The sequence below is a fragment of the Thamnophis sirtalis genome, unplaced genomic scaffold (genome assembly GCF_051295495.1).
Source record: "Thamnophis sirtalis isolate CommonGarterSnake01/CBP01778 unplaced genomic scaffold, rThaSir2_p1.2 scaffold_8, whole genome shotgun sequence".
Classification (NCBI taxonomy): domain Eukaryota; kingdom Metazoa; phylum Chordata; class Lepidosauria; order Squamata; family Natricidae; genus Thamnophis; species Thamnophis sirtalis.
The window spans coordinates 53,703,649-53,723,907 of NW_028261388.1; the positions used below are offsets into that span (position 1 = coordinate 53,703,649).

The window sequence follows — 20,259 nt, forward strand, 5'->3', positions numbered from 1 at the left end:
TGTGGATTCTAATTTCAGGGAAATTTTGTGATGATGATAAAAATAATAAATATTTTCCCTGAATCAAGTGCACTTTTTCACTGAAAAGGAAATGAGAGCAGAGTTACATTTTCTAATTTCAGAACAAGTACTATTACTATGAATGTTATAAAAGATTTTACATTCCTTTATATTTTTCAATAAATAAATCCACAGACATTTATAAAATTAACCAAAATATTTAGATTATATTTTAATTTAAATTCCTTTAGATCAAACATGACACACATGGATTATTTGGATATATCTATGTTGTTTTCTTGGCAACAATTTGGAAGTGACTGCCATTATTTTCTTCCAGGGTGACTTTCAACTTCCTGGACCAGCATACAGTTCCATGATATCATTGGAATCTCCATGCCACATACTAACCAGTCTGATGCTGCTTAGTCATGACTGACAACACAGGTGTTTAAATATGTGAGCTCTTCACATGAACGATCTAACTTGCATGATGTATGGCAGATACAACTACAGAATTTTAGTTAATCATAAATTCAATATCATATCTTAAAATGTGGATAGCAAAGCAGAAGCTAAACATTGATTTGGGGATTTTTTTTAAAGAAAACAAGAACATTGCAATTGTACCAGTTTCCCCATTTTTATTGGTGTATCATGGAAGAGGGACATTGATTAACAAATATATTAATTCAATATTAAGAGTCTTAAGTAACTCCCCAGTTCTCCAACATATAACAAATACTGGAAGGATAATGTTTTAAAATATTAAAAAAAGCTGTTCAGGCGTTTTTACATGCAGCTTTTAATTTAATCCAATACCCTTTCTGTTAGAAAATAAGCTTGGTTAAAGACTATACTATGGGCTATGGTACTTTTGAATCCGATATAGTTGCATAGATAGATTTTTATCATTTGAGTAGGGCATCACGTATTAAATACTGCACATCTTCCTGTCTATTGAGCTGCTTATTTCTACCCATATACACTGATAAGAAAAAATCTTGGATTCTTATTTGGGGAAAAATGGTCATGGTGATCTGAAAAATTATTGAATAAGAAGGAAGCAGTTATAACATTGAGGCACACAATCCTCTTGCCCACTGTATGAATCCAGTTTAAAGTATTCCTAACTAGTGACTGCCCAGCCCCTCTTTGAACACATCCAGCAATTGGGAATTCCCTATTTCCCTTTGGTAATTGGTTTCACTGTGATACTAACATTAGCAAAATATCCCTACTATTCATCCAAAATTTTCTTTCCAATAAATGAGGATTATTACTCTGTACCTAGTACTGTGTGATGGTAGAGAACAGATCAAGGCTGCCTTTTCTGTGCCATCCCTTTAGATCAGTGTTTCTCAGTCTTGGCTTACTTGAAGATGCGTGGACTTCAACTCCCAAAATTCCAGCAGAGCTGGCTGGGGGATTCTGGGAGTTGAAATCCACACATCTTCTGGTAGGCCAAGATTGAAAAACACTGCTTTAGATTGTTGAAGAGTGCTGTTACATTCTCTCAACAAGCATCTTTTCTATGAACTAAACATAACAGATTCCTCTTTTTCATTTATTGTCTGCTGATTATCTTTCATTGTCTTGCATTGTTCCAGTTTGTTCAAGAATGAGGGATACTGTACACCTTAAAGGCTTTTTTTTCTAGATTAGTTGACAAAACCTAGTTGACAATGGCTGATTTTAAAAAAGCTATGGGTGGTTGGATTTAGTTAGCATTTGGCTGTGAGACAACAAGGGAAGCCCAAGAATGCTGTTAAATTGGGAGGGAAAATCCCAGAAGATGGTAATGGTAACCCTTTCAATATTAATGCCAGGAAAACTATATGGATACATCCATGAATTCACTGGGAATAAGCTCATATTTGAGGATATATTTACCTTCCAGGTTACCCTAATACTTTGTGAAGATATGGGCTCAAGATGAACATCTTGAGGTGGTCCATCAGGAGCTGGTAAAAAAAAAAAGATATAGTAATTAAAATACTTAGTATTTTCTGATGCTTCATAAAACAACATGCTATCACTAAATATTCTCAATTTCTAGAATACTGATATATAGCAAAGAGCAGTTGCAACTCTGTTGCTGTGCAGAACAACAAAATGGTAACAAAACACATGACTCAATTAACTCCATCCTGATCCAACTATCCATGTTGTCATTTCTGCAGCCTCCTCCTGTCTGAGATGTGGAATATTGGGGGTTTCCCATTTAAGGATGATCTCACTGTATTTACCCTTAGCCATTACCCACATTTCACAGAAGCCTAGAATGCCTCAATTTTCCTCAAATAGTCAGAGATTTGGCTTTGCCAAATCTCTAACTATGTCATCAACCACATCATTGATGAAGAATGTTAGATTGAATCCACAGCAAAAGTTTCATTGGGCAAAGAGGAATAACATTAATTTCAAACAGCAAAAAGCATCTTTATGCTGTCTACATGGCAGGTTGATAACTGGTAAGAAATAGTAAGGGGGCACAGAGAGACAAACTGATAAAAATAGCTGCAGTTCATTTCCAGGTCCAAATTCCTAATGTTAATTTTGATCTCAACATTAGAGAGAGATCAATTATCTGCATGCATGACCCTGTGAAGGCATGGAAAAGCTATTTCAAGAAATTCAATTGTTCTGGTTATACCAGAGTTATTAGCAAAATGTAACCCTACAGAATGAGCAATATAAAACCCTACACAGTAAGGAAGGTAAGTCTTAGTAATACTATATTTAACTGTCAAACATTATTATTTGTCTATCCAGTTACAGTTATAGTTCTCCTATTTCATTCTGTAAGAATGATTCCACAATATTAAGCATCAAAGTAGAACTACATGAAAAGAAAATATTCTGCCATCAGTTTCTTTGGATCTAATATGCAATATTTGGAAAAAAAAACATTTCTTTAGAATGTTTAAAAGTTCCATATGGATTTCTTTCCAGGAAATCCAACCATGCAGTAATTCAAAGAAAACTGGTCATATACATCAAATTGGTGTATATTTAGCTGAAAATTGTGCCCCCTGGTTACAGTTGGTTTTTTGTCTCATTACCTAGGAATAATCTTTGCAGAAGCTTTTTAAATATTTTTATTATAGGGAAACAAGGATATATTTTTCCTCAAACTTGCTTAAACATACATACATCTCTCAAATCTCCAGCAAGAATTACTACTTGTTTTTAAAAATCATCATCCAGTGATGAAAAGTAAAAAAAAAAATCAAATTTCTTAGAACACATACAAACATTACAGACATAAAAGTAAGAATATTCCATGCTAATAATGTTTTTCTGCTGCAAGTCTCTTATATTAAAACAAAAATTTTGTTTTATTCTGTTAGATGCCAAAGCTTCCATGAGTTGCTGCTGCTGCAATTTATTACAAAAGTATACAGGATCTAAAACACATTTGGCTAAAAATTAATGGAAGGACAGTGTAGATTCCATAATTCTCTTCTTGCTGCAAGAATTCCTTTTATGTGCTACCTTTAAATAAAATATGCCAGTTGCCTGAAGTCACAATGGTATATGATATGGAAGCCCATCTCTGCCAGCAGTGCCCCTCCATTGCCCTCCCCTTTTTATTTTTTGTTTCATATTTCATGATGTTGCTTTTGCAAAATCTTCATTATGTTCTATGCCTCAGGCTTCTTTCAGATGCTTGGGAATCTATATCCAGTTAACATGCTTGCGGTAAGTGTGATGAACTAGAATAAACAAGAATAAATGGTGATGCTTCCATGTGTGCTGCATATATTCCGAGCTTATACCAAGGCAACAAATATTGTGACTCAGCTAAAAGCTTATCCCTCACCCCACCCCATTCCTGGCTTTACTCTGAATAAATTGACGTGTTTGATTATGATCCCATATAACTGACCTTTAATTCAGCATGGAAAGCTTCAACTTCAGGTTGTACTTTATTAGTGGGAAAATTAATCTCTGAATTAAGTTAATTGGATTCTTCTGGAATATTAATTTTGATTAAATGAAAAATAGGAAGTATGACTAGTTAATTAAGCAAACAAAAAGTATACAGAATGTTCTGTAAGCATATGCATATTAAGGAGAGACAAGCAGGGACTTTCCATAATGGGAAACTCTTATGTCCCACACTCAGGTTACCATCCACAAATACAATTTGGAACTCACATGACAGGATGTTTACCACTCTATTCTCTCACACTGCCTTCTGATATTTTAAATTCTTTGTTTAATCTCTCAGTGGTTTTTTTTTTCAATGGCTTAACTCAATTGCATGGATTACTACTTTCTCCACTACAAATCATTGCTCCAATATATTTTATTCCCTTCATTACGTATCACAGCATGACAATCTTTAAAACTGAGGTAATTCTTGTATTATGAAGCAATACTAAAAGTCACAATATGTATTTGATTCTGTATTATCAGAAAGTTATATCTTCCTTGAAAGATATCTTGCATCTTATTTTTAAATATATACATAAAGAATATGAGATGTGTTCCTTGGTGAGCTAGCAAGAGACTAAAGCAGTGAAACCATATTTTTGTCAATTTTTTCATTGAGTTTTTCTCAAAGATATTGTTTCTACAGAAGCCGTTATTGGTTTTGGCACATTTATTTCTGTTGTGATACGTGGTTGTTTTCTTCAGCACATTCTGTCTCCATTGCAATCATTGACTTGTTCCAGGTGATCTCAACTCTGACACACTGAAGTGGTCATGAGATCTAGTCTTCTCCTTGGAGCAGTTTGCTAAATGATTTGGATATAGAGAATATTATATTCTTCTGTTGACATGGTCAGATCACTTCTTGTCTGGTTGCAATTAACAGTCATGCATTAAGTCAGTAGGGCCATAGTTTCAAATGGTCAGTCCCAAATACATTAGGGATCTAGTTGGTTTATGGCAGGCATAGGAATTTCATTGACAATTTGTTGGGTGACTGTAATGAGGGTCTGATTGGCTACTGATACGGTTTGTCACCCACAGTCCCATTGTTTGAGTTGGAGAGATAGATGATAGATAGATAGATAGATAGATAGATAGATAGATAGATAGATAGATAGATAGATAGATAGATAGATAGACAGACAGACAGACAGACAGACAGACAGACAGTCAGTCAGTCAGTCAGTCAGTCAGTCAGTCAGAATTTAAAGAAATAATTAAAAAATACATTGGACGGTGGTCATGTTCTTGGTGAAATGAGCCCTGAGCAGCCTCTTTCTCTCTGGGTTCATATTCAGAGGGGCCCTTGATTTTGGAGGACTCCAGAAATCAAGTGACAGAATTGATGCCAAGAGTACAGGTGGAGAACAACTAAGAGTGAATCTGACAAATAGGTGCCCATCCTTGGGCCAACTCCATGACATCAGTGAGGCGAAACATCCTTATTTCTCCTCCCTTATTGCACTGGCAGATTGTTGTCCAGAAGCCTTGTTTCAGATGGCTAATTCCCTCTTGGGTAAGAGCCAGCTCCTCAAGTTTCCATCTGGCTGCTGTGATGAATTAATACAAAATGTTGCTGGTAAAAATACATCTTAAAATAGCACAGCTGATAAATCACAGACTACGGAGTATGGGGATGTGATAGCAATAGCAATAGCAGTAGACTTATATACCGCTTCATAGGCCTTTCAGGTCTCTCTAAGCGGTTTACAGAGAGTCAGCATATTGCCCCCAACAATCTGGGTCCTCATTTTACCCACCTCGGAAGGATGGAAGGCTGAGTCAACCCTGAGCCGGTGAGATTTGAACCGCTGACCTGCTGATCTAGCAGTAGCCTGCAGTGCTGCTTTTAACCACTGCGCCACCTTGGCTCTCTAATGAAGTACAAAAGAGGGACTGGTAATGAGTGAGATCTGTCCTCAATTAGTGTTGCAAGGAAATGACAGTGTGTGGCCATGGCTGGCAGCTGCAGTAGATGAAATGGCACAGGAGTAAGTATAATGGTGCCAGGCCCCAAGTAACAAACTCAGTAAAAAGCGCGGAGAGGCAAATCCCCTATATCAGCAGAACTAGAAAACCTATAATGCCCTAATTGATGACAGAACCAAGAAAACAAACTTTGCATATCTCAGCTCACTTTCTCAGTTTATATTATCCCTCCCAAGACAGAGACAGTCCTTTTTGTAAACATAATTCTAGTTCTTTTTCAAAAGAGTGCTAAGTACATTTAGATAAGGATGCTGGGCAATGCTTGACTGGTCATTTTCAAAATGCCAATCAGCATCATGCAGGCGGCTGCCTCTGTAAAAGCCAGATGTATGGATTCTCCTGCATCTCAAATTAAGATGGCCATGGACAGCAGCCCAGCCATTAAAGGACATAGCACAGCAGCCTAAATTGCCCAGGAGGAACTAGGCAAAGCCAAATCTTTGACTATGTCATCAAACACATCATTGATGAAGAATGTTAGATTGCATCCACAAGAAAGGTTTCATTAGAGGAAGAAAAGTAGCATTCATTTCAAACAGCAAAACGCATCTTTATGCTATCTCTATGGCAAGTTGAGGATGATATGAAATCAAGGTCATTTGGACATGATATAAAAAACGGGGCATATCAGTGCCACAATTGGGGGAACATGAAATCTTAGAAACTAGAAGTACAGGGTAAAAAACAGTAAACTGGAATTAAGGCACACTCAGAGACTACAGAAAAACAACCTAACAAAAATGGCAGCAGTTCATTTACCAGTCCAGATTCCTGTTGTTAATGTTGATCTCAACACTAGAGAGATCAATGATCTACAATAACTCAATCCAAGGCAGTTTGCAGTGTTATTGAACAAAATTCCACTTCTCGTCTGCTTGATTTTTTTTTTAACATGCAATAGATTCAAGCACGGCTTAAATCTTACTCTATTCAAATACAACAATAATGCTTCATAATCCCTTTTCATACCAAGATCATTGTTCTTAAAACAATGGGAAATGACATGCATTTTAAAAACAAATGTCAGTATTAAACTTTACAGCTGAGCATACACACTGTTTTTTTAATGCAACATCTGCTGGTGGCATGGGAAAGTTCAAAGTGCAATTTGAAACGGATTCTACAAAATCATATCTTAGAATTACAATGTCAAATGGAATCATTCCAAGGCACCAAATGAAATTAAGTATTTTATCTAATTCACAGTGATTCAATGGCAATTTGGAGATGGGATGGACTTTTCTAAGTCTCCAATATTTGATTTGTTTTCCATCAGTCATAAACCAAACTGATGTTGGTAAGATGGGAGAAGCTTGGAGTGGTGTGATAAACTTTCTGATATTGACATGATACCCAGCCACTATGTGCCTATCCTCCTGATAGGCAACTTGTGGGAACAATGGTCTGTTGTTTGTATGAATTTGTTTGGGCAGGTTCATTTGGAAGAAGAGAGAAAAGAGATTTAATTTAATTTAATTTAATTAACTACATTTATATGCCGCCCAATCCCAAAGGACTCCGGGTGGCTTACAAAAATAAAGAGAGAAAAAAGACAGAAATTAAGAGTCTTTCTGCTGCTTTTTAATTTATTTCACAAATTAATTAATTTATTAATCAAATGTATATGGCTAACCATCTGGATAGACTTTTTAAACCTTGTTTGCTCTTTGTTATCCCTCTTGCCTTTTTTCCCCTTATCCATTCCTTTTTATCCATATTGTTCCCTAAATATCAACTTGTTGGGCTAACATGTAGTTATTATCTCTGTTAATTGCTATGTTCTGCTGTGCAGCATTCTTTAGTTCTTTCAATGGATATTCCCCCTATTTCTCACTACCACCAATATTCTCTTCTTATTATTTATGTATCTGTTTTGTTTGCACTAAGTAGTCCATCTTTGTTGTGTAAGTTTATCTGATAGAGTATATTTGCTGTTAGATAGCTGTAATCCAAAACATTTCTTTAAATTGTTAAGAATTACAATAGTGATGATATAAATAGTTCTCAGACTTTTAAAAAATGTTTCACAAGTAGCATGTTGGGATATTCCCCTCCAAAAGATCACTCTGAATGAACCATGTCAACAAATTTATATTTCAGTAAAACAAACAGTAAGTTTGTTTTTAAACAGCTTGTTAATATTATATTTTTAAAGGGTATCACATTTACAATCCTTTAGTGGAACTTCTCTATTGATTTTCTTTTGGACAATTTCCCCATTCATGTTATGCTTGCCTTCAAATAAAGTGGAAGGGAATATTTTAAAAAAGTCTTTGAAGATTGAACCCTTTGAAGAAATCCAGGTGAAGGTTTGCAGGGTTAATCTCTATTAAAAAATCTACCCCTCAGCTATTCTTGTCCCATTCTGCCAAAAAATGAAGCAGTGCAAGCATTTTGATCCTTTCAGCTTAGCCTTTAAATTAAATATTATATTAATTTACTTTTCAAAACAGTGTACATCAGGTTGCCTTCAAATTTTGAATCACTAACGTGAATCAAATCATGAATTTGAACCTCAAATCCTAATCAAATGTTGGCTGACTCATTGACACTCCCCCAAACTCCCATTTTTAATTTAGGATCAAGTGAGTTGAAAGAACTCAATAATCTCATATTTAATTCTGCCATATGCTTCTGCCTTTAAGGTGCCATTACTGTTTTAATTATATGTAATTCAGTAATTTCAATTTACTTTTACATCATCTGTAGTGATTTGTTTTATTTATATTATGAAAGCATTACCCAAATGACTTCATTTTCATGTCATCAGTACACAAATGACACAATGTAATTTGTATGTTGTTATAATAACATGATATAGAGAACATAAATGTCCACAAGTATATACTTTATATTTAATAGTCATCTCCTCCTCATCTATGGTCCAGTAAAATAAAGTTTCACAATTTGGAGACCAAACGGTTAAAAATAGCTTAAATTTAAACTAGTACTAAATATAATAAACACATTTACTCATGGGAAACTAATGGCAAAAATTTAAGTGTAAAGTATCAATATCAGGCTGTTGAGGAACTCTGTTGCCATAATGCATCATGTAGAGAATTCCTTGGCATATTTGGCATGTTAACAATATTCAAAGTTTAATAACTATGTAGAAAGTACCTGCTTCATCAGTGGTGATAGTAAGTTCATTGCTGGCTTCACTTTTGCCAATCCGATTTTTTGCATACATGCGGATGTTGTAGGTGGAAGAAGCATGTAGGTCAATGATGGTGGCTTGATTCAGCTGTGGGGAAACATCTTTGGTTCTTTGGACAGAATCCCATGAGTCTATTTAAAGAAATTGTGATAAATATAGTCAATTTTCTTCCATTTATAACTTCCTTTGTTTAAAATATTGAACTATGTAACAAGTCAACCAGTGGCGGGTTCCTACCGGCTTTCCTATTGGTTCGCTAAGCGTGGTCACACCAGACGCACGCTGTGTGCATATGCACACTTAAAAGAAACTTGCTCAGAAAGCAAGGAAAACAGCTGCGGAACGGCAATTCAGTCTTGATGCCCCTGATCAACTGGGCTTCAGAAGCTGAAATAAAGGTAGGTATAACTCAGGGGTGGGCGGTAGGGCCCAATTTCAAAGCAACAAAGAACCGGTTCGCTCTCTACTTGATAGCTCTGGTTCGGGAGAACGGGTGCAAACTGGTAGAAACCCACCACTGAAGTCAAACATTTCAAAGACTGATAACACTGGTAATATTTCATTATATTTACTCTAAGTTAGATAAGACTTTGATCAGGTCAGTATTTATACACATCATTTTTAACATTCATATTCCCTCAAAGTGCTAAAAGAACATAAATAGGAAAGATATTAAAGAAAATGCTTAGAACAGATATTAGTTGGAGATTCTTTTTTGCACTATAGACTTTTTATGCACTATAGTTCTCTTTGGTATAAATTGTTTTGAAAAAATAGGCAAGTTCATGCAGTACACCAGCCTTTCACAACTTGATGACTTCCAACTTTTTAGTTAGTTGGCTAAGACATGTAACAGTTGTTCTAATAACAGAAAGGGAATGGTTAGTGAAGTGTAGGTGTCTGCTAATGGCCAATAGTTATCTTGCCAGTCAGAACAGGATGGAGTCTCAACTGCTCCTCTATCTACTCAATACTGAGGATAAACAGTAACAAATACAAAATAAAAAAAATGGGAAACCATTTTTCTATGAACAATCATTAACCCTTTGTTGGATCGGGTGAATGAAGGCACACTCAGGCTTCAGAGTAACAAGCAGCTCTTTATTAGCACAAGTCAACTATGTACAATCCAGCAAAGGTTCAGTCTGACAACAGCCCTTTTATAGGGAGCTGTCAGACCCTTCGACCAATCAGATTGAATCTTTGTTCCCGCCGGAACAGAGGACCTTGGTGTAAACCATTACCAATGTTTCTGGTATCTAACACCCCTCCCCTCTTAGATGGGCTCAACCGACTTGTAACGTAGTCACGCAGGTAGGCGGGCTTTTTGGTGGCTCGCCCAGACCTGCGCAGTTCAGTTGGTGGGGGTTCTTCAGTCAGGTCGGGTGGACCTGTTGTCTCCGTGGCTTCACCTGGTGGAAGCTCCTGGAACTTCTCACAGGCCGCGGCTGGAGTTTCTGGAGCCAGTTCGCTCGGAACTCGCTGCGGGATGCAACAATTACAGATAAGTGCCCCAGTACCTTCAGGATTGAGTTATCTGTGGAAGGAGTGAATTTGTGCTCCTTTTGTGTAGGGCTTTGGCTAACTCGTGCAGGAATTACCTCTGGTTGCCTAAGATTGGAGTTGGAGATGCGGCCACGGTGTTGGTCAATGTGCCGTCTCCAATTTCGACTGTCCTCGAGCTCTAATAGGTAAGACCGAGGTCTGGTGATGCCTATTATTGTGGCAGGAATCCAAAGAGTTCCCTCAGCGTAGTTGTGGGCGTAAACTTGATCCCCTATGCTAATGTTTCTTATTTTGCCAGTCGAATCTGGGGGCGATGCGGCAGAGCAGATTGGGTGTAGCCGGTTTAAGTGGGACCTTAGCCAGCAACCCATTAGAAGCTCGGAAAGGCTTCTACCAGTGGTAGCACTTGGTGTGATGTGCTGTATGAAGAGGAATTGATCAACCCGTGTTTGCCAATCTCCCAGGCCCATCCTGGATAGGGCTTCTTTTGCAGATCTCACCATTCTCTCCATCTGACCATTGGAAGCCGGATGGAATGGAGTGACCAGGGCATGTCTGATTCCCTGTGCTGCTAAATAGGTCTCGAATTGCATGGCCATAAATTGGGGCCCATTGTCGGAGACCAAAACATCGGGCAGGTCGTGAGTGGAGAAAAGTCTCTGTAGTGCCTTGATGACAGAAGCTTCTGCCATGGTAGAGGTCATGAGGACTACTTCCTGCCATTTCGAGTAGGCATCCACAACTACCATAAAGATATGGCCATGAACAGGGCCAGCAAAATCTATGTGCACCCTAGACCATGGTGCTTGAAGTTGCTCCCACTCCTTAGCAGACACCTCTGGGGGAGCTGTCTGGACTCCTGGCATGGTGTGCAGGTAGCCACCCATTCTTCTATCACCCTGTCCATGTTAGGCCACTACACATAACTCCTGGCCAAAGATTTCATCCTGACAATTCCAGGATGCCCTACGTGCAAAGCCTCTAATACTGCAATGCGCAGTTTGGGTGGAACAACGACCTGGTCCCCCCACAGTAAACAATCATTTATTACTGACAGTTCATCACATTTGCAGTAAAACATTTTAAATTCAGACCCCACAGGACTCTTGGGCCACCCCCTCCACACCCAGTTCAAAACCTGTCGGAATGTAGAGTCTTTTGCTGCGAGGCGGGCGACGTCACAAGATGAGATGGGACCAGCCTCAAGACAGTCAATGAGGAGGATTGGTGTCTCGAGGGTAGGGCTGCAAGCAGTTCAGGCAGTGGGCATTGACTCAAGGTGTTGGCATGCCCCAAGGTAGAGCCAAGTCGATGGACAAGGTGATAACTGTAGGCTGCGAGGAAGATTGTCCATCTGGTCATTCGCAGTGACAAAGAAACAGGGGTAGGCCGGTCCCCAGCCAGCAATCCCAGCAATGGTTTGTGATCCATGATGAGTTCAAAGACACAGCTGTAGATGTACTCATGGAACCATTTCACGCTGGTGACTGCAGCCAGAGCCTCACAGTCCAGTTGGCTATAGTTCCACTCAGTAGCAGACAATGTTCATGAGTAGTAGGCAATGGGCGCCTCAGTTCCATTGGGCATGCGGTGGCTGAGGACGGCTCCAACACCAAATGGGGAAGCGTCACACGTTAGGACAAGTGGCAGAGTCTGGCTATATTGGACCAAAAACGTGTCCACTGACAGCAGTTTCTTCACCGTGGCAAATGCAGATGCTTCAGCTCTGCCCCAGAACCACTTGACGTGTTTGCTGAGAAGCCGATGCAAAGACACAGCAACCATGGCTTTCTGCTTGAGAAAAGCACTGTAGAAGTTAAGGAGCCCGAGGAACGCCTGCAGTTTGGTCTGATTGCCTTAATTTTTTTGTTGGTCGGGTGAATCCCAGAGCTGTCGATGAGGTACCCTAGGAATTCAACCCTTGGCACACTAATTTGGCATTTCTTTTTTGAGGTGGAGGCCTTTGTCTCTGATTCTGGCCAGAGCAGTTCCCAATCTTTTAAATAATTGTATTTGTAGCTGATACCAATATGTCGTCAAAATAGGGGATGACTCCTGGAACCCCCTGCAAAAGCCGTTCCATGATGCTTTGGAAAAGTCCATAGACGATACTAACTCCAAATTGAAGGCAGGTGCATTTGAATGCACCCCTGTGCGTCATGACGGATTGGGTCTCCGCCGTGGTGCCATCTACAGGCAACTGCTGGTATGCCTGCGCCATATCTAATTTTGCAAAAACTTTTCCAGGGCCTAATGAGTGCAGTAAATGCTGTACAATGGGTACAGGAGAAGTGCTTTGCTTCAAAGCTTTGTTTATCGTGCACTTGTAATCCGCGCAGATGCGGACAGACCCATCAGGTTTGACAGGTATCACTATAGGGGTCTCCCAGTGTGAGTGATCTACCGGCTCTAGGATTCCCTGGCCAATCAATTTGTCTAGTTCTAAATCAATTTTAGGGCAGAGAGCGAAAGGTACTCTCCTGGGTTTTAGCCTGTTGGTAGCTACACTGGGGTCCAAGTTAAAAGATGTTGGAGTCCCCTCATACTTACCTAGACCGGTACTTAAGATGTCCTCGAATTTCTTAAGGAATTCCTCAGTGCTTTCGTCTCATATGGTGTTGATTCTGGTCACTTCTAAGCCCAGGGCTTCGAACCAGTCAAGCCCCAGGAGGTTCTGTAGGTCTCCGTTGACTACCGTCACTGGTAGCTTGCTGCAGAAGGTCTTGAACCTAACCCGGAAAGTCCCCTGGCCCACGATGGAGACTCGGTTCCTCTGGTAGTCACGAAGGCGGATGTCTGGAACCCGCAACTGATACTTTTTAAGGCTAGGGATAGCCTGTTTGAGCGCTGCCCAATACATTATGGTCAAGGATGACCCTGTGTCAATCTCCATATTGCATGGAGAGTCCTCAATGAGGACTGTGATTTTCAGCTTTTTTGTCCGCTTTGTGCGGATTTGGCCAATGGAGGTGTGGTAGGTGACTCTGGTGTCGCCTTTTGTTCACCGTGGTGGCAGCTGCCATGCCCCTTGGTTGGGCCTCTGCTGGCGGTTAGGTATGCTTCTGGGCTTCCAGGTTGTAGCGGGGCGATTGCTTCTGCAGACCTTGGTGATGTGCCCCTTGCATTCGCAGCGTTGACAGATGGCATTGTGGAAACGGCAATGTGTTTTGAGGTGGTTTCCTCCGCAGCCGGCGCAAGGCGGGAAACACAGTTCAAATTTTCACGCCGGCTTGGTGCGATCACTGCGCATGTGGTAGCTGTCATCTTCGCTCTCCGAGCCTTCAGACTCTGTGGTCTCGCGATGCACGCCTGCGCTCTTCCGCATGCTCTTTGGAATATTTTGGCGCTGCAGGATTTCCATTGATTTAATTGAAGACTCAGTAGCCCTGGCTTCGTCTAGGGCAATTTGGAGAGTAAAATTAGTTTTTGCTAATAACCTCCTCTGCAGGCCAATGTCCCTAACACCGCATATGATGTGGTCAAGTAGTAGTTCATCAAGATCTCTAAACTCGCAATACTCTGTGGCCTTTCTGAGCGCCACAACGTATTCGTTGATGGATTTCCCTTCTTTTTGGTTACGGATGTTAAATTTGTGCCTCTAGGCATATTTAGATGGTCTGGGAGCATAGTGTGTCCTCAGTGTCTGTTGTAGAACCGACTAAGTGACCGATTGGAGTGGCATTGGCTCGGACAAATCCTTCACCATCTCGAACACCTCTGATACGTAGTAGCTCAGGAACATATTCTTTTTTCGGCCTTCAGAAAGGTCCATGAGGTCGTTGGCTTTGAGGAAGCAATCTAATCTCATCATGTAGGATTCCCAATGTTTGGTGACTGGGTTGTACAGAGTCGGTGGGGCATGCATTGTCATCTTGTGTTCCTGAGTGCATTTGAATTTGCCGCTCAAAGATGGCTGCTTGATGCCACGCCGTGCTCCGGGCTGGATTGACTTGCTGGATTGTTGTGCTCTTTTTCTCTGCCTAGTTGCCTTCCAATCCCATCTTCATCACCAGTGTTGGATCGGGTGAATGAAGCACACTCAGGCTTCACAGCAGTGACGTGCGGTGAAGGATACCGTTGGTGAGGCAAGAGCGGTGAGTCCCTCCCCAGCCAGCCAGCCACCCACTCCCACCCGACCTGCTCCCTGCCTGGCCGGCCAGCTGGCACAAAGACAAACCACTCTTCTCCTCCCAGCCAGCCAGCCACCCGACCTGCTCCCAAGAATGTCAGCGGGGACGGAGGAGGCGGGGGGCGAGGCGGCAGAGCGCGGCAGCGGCGAGAAGCAACGTCCCCGCCACTGTGTAAGACAGCGGCGGGGACGTTGCTTCTCGCCGCTGCCGCACTCTGCCGCCTCACCCCCCGCCTCCTCCGTCCCCGCTGACATTCTTGGGAGCAGGTCGGGTGGCTGGCTGGCTGGGAGGAGAAGAGCGGTTTGTCTTTGTGCCGGCTGGCCAGCCAGGCAGGGAGCAGGTCGGGTGGGGGTGGGTGGCTGGCTGGCTGGGAGAAGAAGAGCGGTGAGTCTTTGTGCCGGCCAGCCGGCCGGCCAAGCAGGAAGCAGGTCGGGTGGGGGTGAGTGCTGGCTGGCTGGGGAGGGACTCACCGCTCTTCTCCCAGCCAGCCAGCCACCCACCCCCACCAGACAAGGGCTCACCGCTCTTCTCCTCCTCCGCTTCGTCGTCCTCCCCGCTCGGTGCTGGGCTGGCTGCTGAAGAAATGGCGGCTAGTGGTCAAAGAAAAACCTCTCCAGAATCACCCTTGCACTTGCGCAGTCGCTCAAGTGCAAGACATGATTCGCTGCTCCCAGATCAGGAGGCGGGAGAATCAGTGCCTCTTTTGCATATTAAATCTTTTGTTTTTTAACTCCGCCTTAACTTTTAAAAGGCGAAAAATTCCTTAAGCAAAAGAGGCTCCGAATTCTCTCGCCTCCTCCTAGTTAACACTGAGAGCAGACACCAAGCCACTGTGACTTGAAATCTGGTAGCAACTATCCTGGCTTTAATTCATTTAAAAAAAATATTTAAAACTCTTTTCTTTCTCTCAGGAGACTGGGGAGACTCCGCCTCCCTTGCCTCTAGTGACTGCACGTCCCTGCTTCACAGTAACAAACAGCTCTTTATTAGCACAAGTCAACTATGTACAATCCAGCGAAGGTTCAGTCTGGCAGCAGCCCTTTTATAGGGAGCTGTCACACCCTCTTAGAATTTAAAGTGCCAAAATAGTTTATTGTTTGATTAGAAGGACATATGGAATCTGGAAAATTGGATATCAAATTCCATGGCATCAAATTCTTGTTTCTGACTCTAACTGAGCAGGAAATGGGGGAAAGTGCCTAAGAAGGGAGAGGGACTGATCAACTTCATAGCAGCCCTAGAATTAAACCCCGACTATATTGTTATTTTCTCAAGTTTGTACAAATCTCTTTCTCTGCTTCAGTGTAAGCAGGAAATGAACAGAATCTTGCAGATGTGAAGGCTGAGCACAAAGGGTTGTGAACAGTTGCTTGAGGAATCAGCAGCTGTACAGAAATGAAAGCAAGAGAATGTGAATAGTAATATTCACACATAACTTGTTCAGCAGCTTGTCCTAATCAGTATCTTCTGTCAAGTCCTCTATTGTTTTCATGAGCCTCTACACATAAAGATGCTATAGGACAATGATGGTGAACCTTTTTGGCACTGAGTGCCCAAACTGGACCGCATGTGCATGTGTGCACGCTGGGGCACTGGAAACCCAAAGACCAGCTGGCCGGTGCACGCATGCCTGTTTTTTGGGTGTTTTTCTGGCCATTTTTGGCCTGAAAACTCCCCAAAAATGCCCCCCCTCCCAAAGCCGACAAATGGCCGGAAAACAACCCAGAAAACAGCCCAAAAAACAGCCCAATGTTTGATTATTTTTCAGACAGTTTTCAAGCTGTTTTCAGGCAATTTTTGGCTGTTTTTGGCTGCTTTCAAACTGTTTTCCAGCATTTCAGGGCCTGTGAAGACCAGCTGGAAAGGAGAAGAGCAGCTGGCGATGGCATGAGTGCCCACTGAGAGGGGCTCTGAGTGCCACCTCTGGCATGCGTGCCATAGGTTCACCATCACGGCTATAGGGATTTCTATAGGATTTGCCCTTAACTACTACTGCAGTGATAAGAAAAAAAAGATAAAGACCTCACCCCATTCCTAAGAGGTTTGTAAGGAGAGTGCAGAAGGGCATCAACGCACCTATCGTCCCTGTCCTAATGTTTCTTTTTATTCATATCCATTTCATGTATCCAAAATCATGTTTATACATATATATGTTGTTTAATACATGCTTGACGAAATAAATAAATAAAAATAAAAATAATAGATTTAGTCTATAGCATCTAGAACAGAGTGAATGGGCAGCTCTTCAATAGATATATTCAGAATCTAGTTGTTGTCTATATAAAATTAACAGCAGACTACAATGAATGGTTAGAGATCTCACACACACTGTGCTAAAATCCTTCAGCATCTACAGCCTTTATATGCATTATTAAAACTCTTATTTTTGACTGGGTAAAGTGATATATTGCAAGATAACAATTTTTGGGTCAAGGTACCTCAGCTAACTTACAGAATATGTCTGGATTCAGGACCCATGACTCCCATTGAACTGAAATTTGACAAATTTGATCTTATAAGATTATATTAACATAAAACAGTTTATGACATAATACAAAATGTTATATAACATATCCTGTGCTGATGTTTGACTATGCTATATAGTTTTCCATGGGCTATTTTCAAGCCAGATATATCTCTAAATGTATCTCAACTTTTCCAGTGAAGGCAATAATTGTAAGTTCTGCTATTGTTGAAGGCATTGAGGCATCATAAAGAAATGTGTTTGAGAAGATAGCCCAAGGGTTCATGGACTGTCTAGTTACTTTAAAAGTTATGTTAAGTTTGTTCTCCATGAAACATAAATTCAGGTTCCTATATAAATATCACTGGAGGATTTTAAGAAAATACAAATATAAAATGGCAACCAACAATACAGTAGAACAGGCAAAACTGATCCCTTAGGCTTGGGGGATGCGGGGGAGAACCAGGTCTTAATGGCTTTCCTAAAGATGAACAGCATACCATATATTGGGAGGCAGATTGTTCCAGAAAACATGGGCTACCATAGAAAAGATACACCTTCTAGAGATCCTAAGATAACAAGATTTAAAAGAATGAACCTATAGCAGGCTCTCTCTGTGGAAGTGTGGGAGGCAGGCAGATATTCTTGGAAGAAGAAAGTCAAGTAACCTGATCCTATGCCATGTAGGGCTATAAAGATGATAACCAGAGCATGGAATTTTATCTACAAGCCTACTGGAAACCAGTGCAAATCATGGAGTTTGATGTAATATGTGCATAATGAGATACGTTCATAATTACCTGCATTGCTGCATTCTAAATTAACTAAATGGTCAATGTCATCATCATCATCAACAACAAAATCATTCTGACCATCTTTAGAGAAAATTTAAATTAAGGAGGAATGAAAGGAAAAATCCTCCAAAAGTTTTCATTTTCATTAGTTTGGAGAAAATTGAAGAAAATATATTTAAAGGTAAATTGATAGTTTTCCATTTCTGCCAACCTTTCAATCATTCTGTCCTCTGCAAAACTAGTAGGTTGACTCGGTGCTTTTGGGAATAAAAATATGTCTTATATTTCTCAAATACAAATGTGACAGTCTTCTTGACCTCTGCACCTTCTCTACAGTTGTTACTTTCAGAATTCTAAATTTATCTGGCAAGAGGTATTGCAGTACATTAGGAAAATGCAAGACTGGAGAAGGCCATCATGATTATGGCTCATAATGACAGACCTCTTTCCCTTGGCCCTGTCACCTTTCCAAGCATAATTAAGGACTCTACCTCACTAATTTCATCAGCTCAGTTGTACCAGAATTCTTCTAAACACCCTTTTGCCATAATTTATTAGGAAAAAAGAACCACAAAGGTGATGTTTTTCATTTATACTACACCAGCATTTATATGCCCAGGGCCATATAAAAAAAACCATTATATAAATTCTAATATGTGTTACTTGATAAACATGTGTAACTCACTATACAAGAATTACCGGTAATAAATTACTGGTAAGCTTGAAATTGTTTAAAATGAGAATGCTGTTATCTGGAGATATTAAAAACAAATCTTCAAAACTGGGTTCTAAATTTCATGCTACTAAGTGGAAAACAATGCCTCTTCCAAAGAAGCTAAGTTAAAATAAAATTTATGCAAGAGACGAAAGGGAAAATATTCTCCCTGCAAGTGCCTAAGGCTTAATCCTTTCCCCCTCTGTCCTCTAGATAAAGTTATTGTCACCTTAAACAACTTTAACTCCCTTTCTGTTGCTAATAGAGGTAAGAGTATTAAAAAGTCTTGTTCAGTAAATTGATGTTCACTTTAGCTGCTAGAGAAAGATCTTTTCTATCTGAAGACATTTATAAAAGAAATAATTCAATGATATTGATTATTGTCTCAATATCTGATTTGCCACCATTACTAGTTGCAGGCTGATCTGCAGCGTCCAAGTGAGGCTGTGGAAATGAAGTCACAAAAAAGAGATCCAATTATCCAATTACAAATCTTGTAGCTCAAAAGTATAAATGGGATCCTGCTAGTTGTTAACCTTTGCCTAGGATTACTGAATTCTAATCACGTTTCCAGCAGCTATCTGCATGGTCAGAAATTTTAGTTTCTTGTGAAAATGTACTTTGATGTATCTGTTTAACCATTTCCTTCAAATGTAACCAAATTTAATCTGATTGGATGCATTTTTAAAAACAAGGTAAGAGGAACTCTTAACCTCTTGCTTATTATGATCAGATGTTGGTAACCTGGAATGGATAGCACATGGTGGAAGAAGAGGAGTCATAGGCATGAGTCTGGTGTCCCAGCAGCATAAAGAAAGCAGTGTAAAGCAGGGCCACCAAGTTTACTTTTATCATCAATGATGTTAGGGCAAATTAAATGTTGTTTTGGCTTTGCTGACTTGGGGGAGGTCACTAGTTATTACAAATGCCAGGAAACAAGTGTCTGACAGAATAAGCTGCCTTTCTATGTTTCTCTAATAATGCTTTCTGCTTAGACATCTTTATTAATAAAGACAATAATTCTTCAGTCTTCAAGCTGTAATTGAAACCAATCTGCATAAAAGGTTAAATTTATGGGAAGGAAGAATAAAATAAATAAACTCAGACACTTATTCTTAATATTAGAGACATCATCAGCTAAGATAAAATCGACTCCTCATAGTTGAGAAAAAATACTACATATAAATAAAAATACATAAATAAAAATTATTATATATTTGGCACATTTCATTAAAATCCCTGCTCAAGCTCATGGAGCAAAAGCAAGATCATCCTCAAATCATATCCATCCATCCTAATAGAAAAGCAGGAAATGTTGCAAAGCTGTAGGATGGATTTCATAGAATATCTTACCAGACTTGTTTTTGCATTCTATATCATAGCCTGTGATTGGACTATTTCCATCAAATCCCATAGTCCATCTTAGGGCAATGCTACGTGCTCTCACTTCTCGAATTTCTATTTCTGGAGGATCTGGAGGTTCTGGACAAACAGACAAATTCTGCTTTAATTAAGAGAAAGAATCACCACTTACAATGACACAAAATATACGGTAC

The 20,259-nt window shown here is 40.2% G+C and overlaps 1 protein-coding gene across 1 annotated transcript in view; it reads right to left on the reverse strand.

Moving 5' to 3' along the window:
• The window catches only part of DSCAM (DS cell adhesion molecule), a 370,319-nt gene that overhangs the window by 82,549 nt on the left and 267,511 nt on the right, over positions 1-20,259 (reverse strand). The window contains exons 14-16 of the mRNA XM_087721673.1: positions 20,057-20,185; positions 9,058-9,225; positions 1,894-1,964 (exon numbers count right to left, since the gene is read on the reverse strand). Coding sequence (XP_087577799.1) covers positions 1,894-1,964; positions 9,058-9,225; positions 20,057-20,185 — 368 coding nt within the window. The remainder of the gene's footprint in view (positions 1-1,893; positions 1,965-9,057; positions 9,226-20,056; positions 20,186-20,259) is intronic.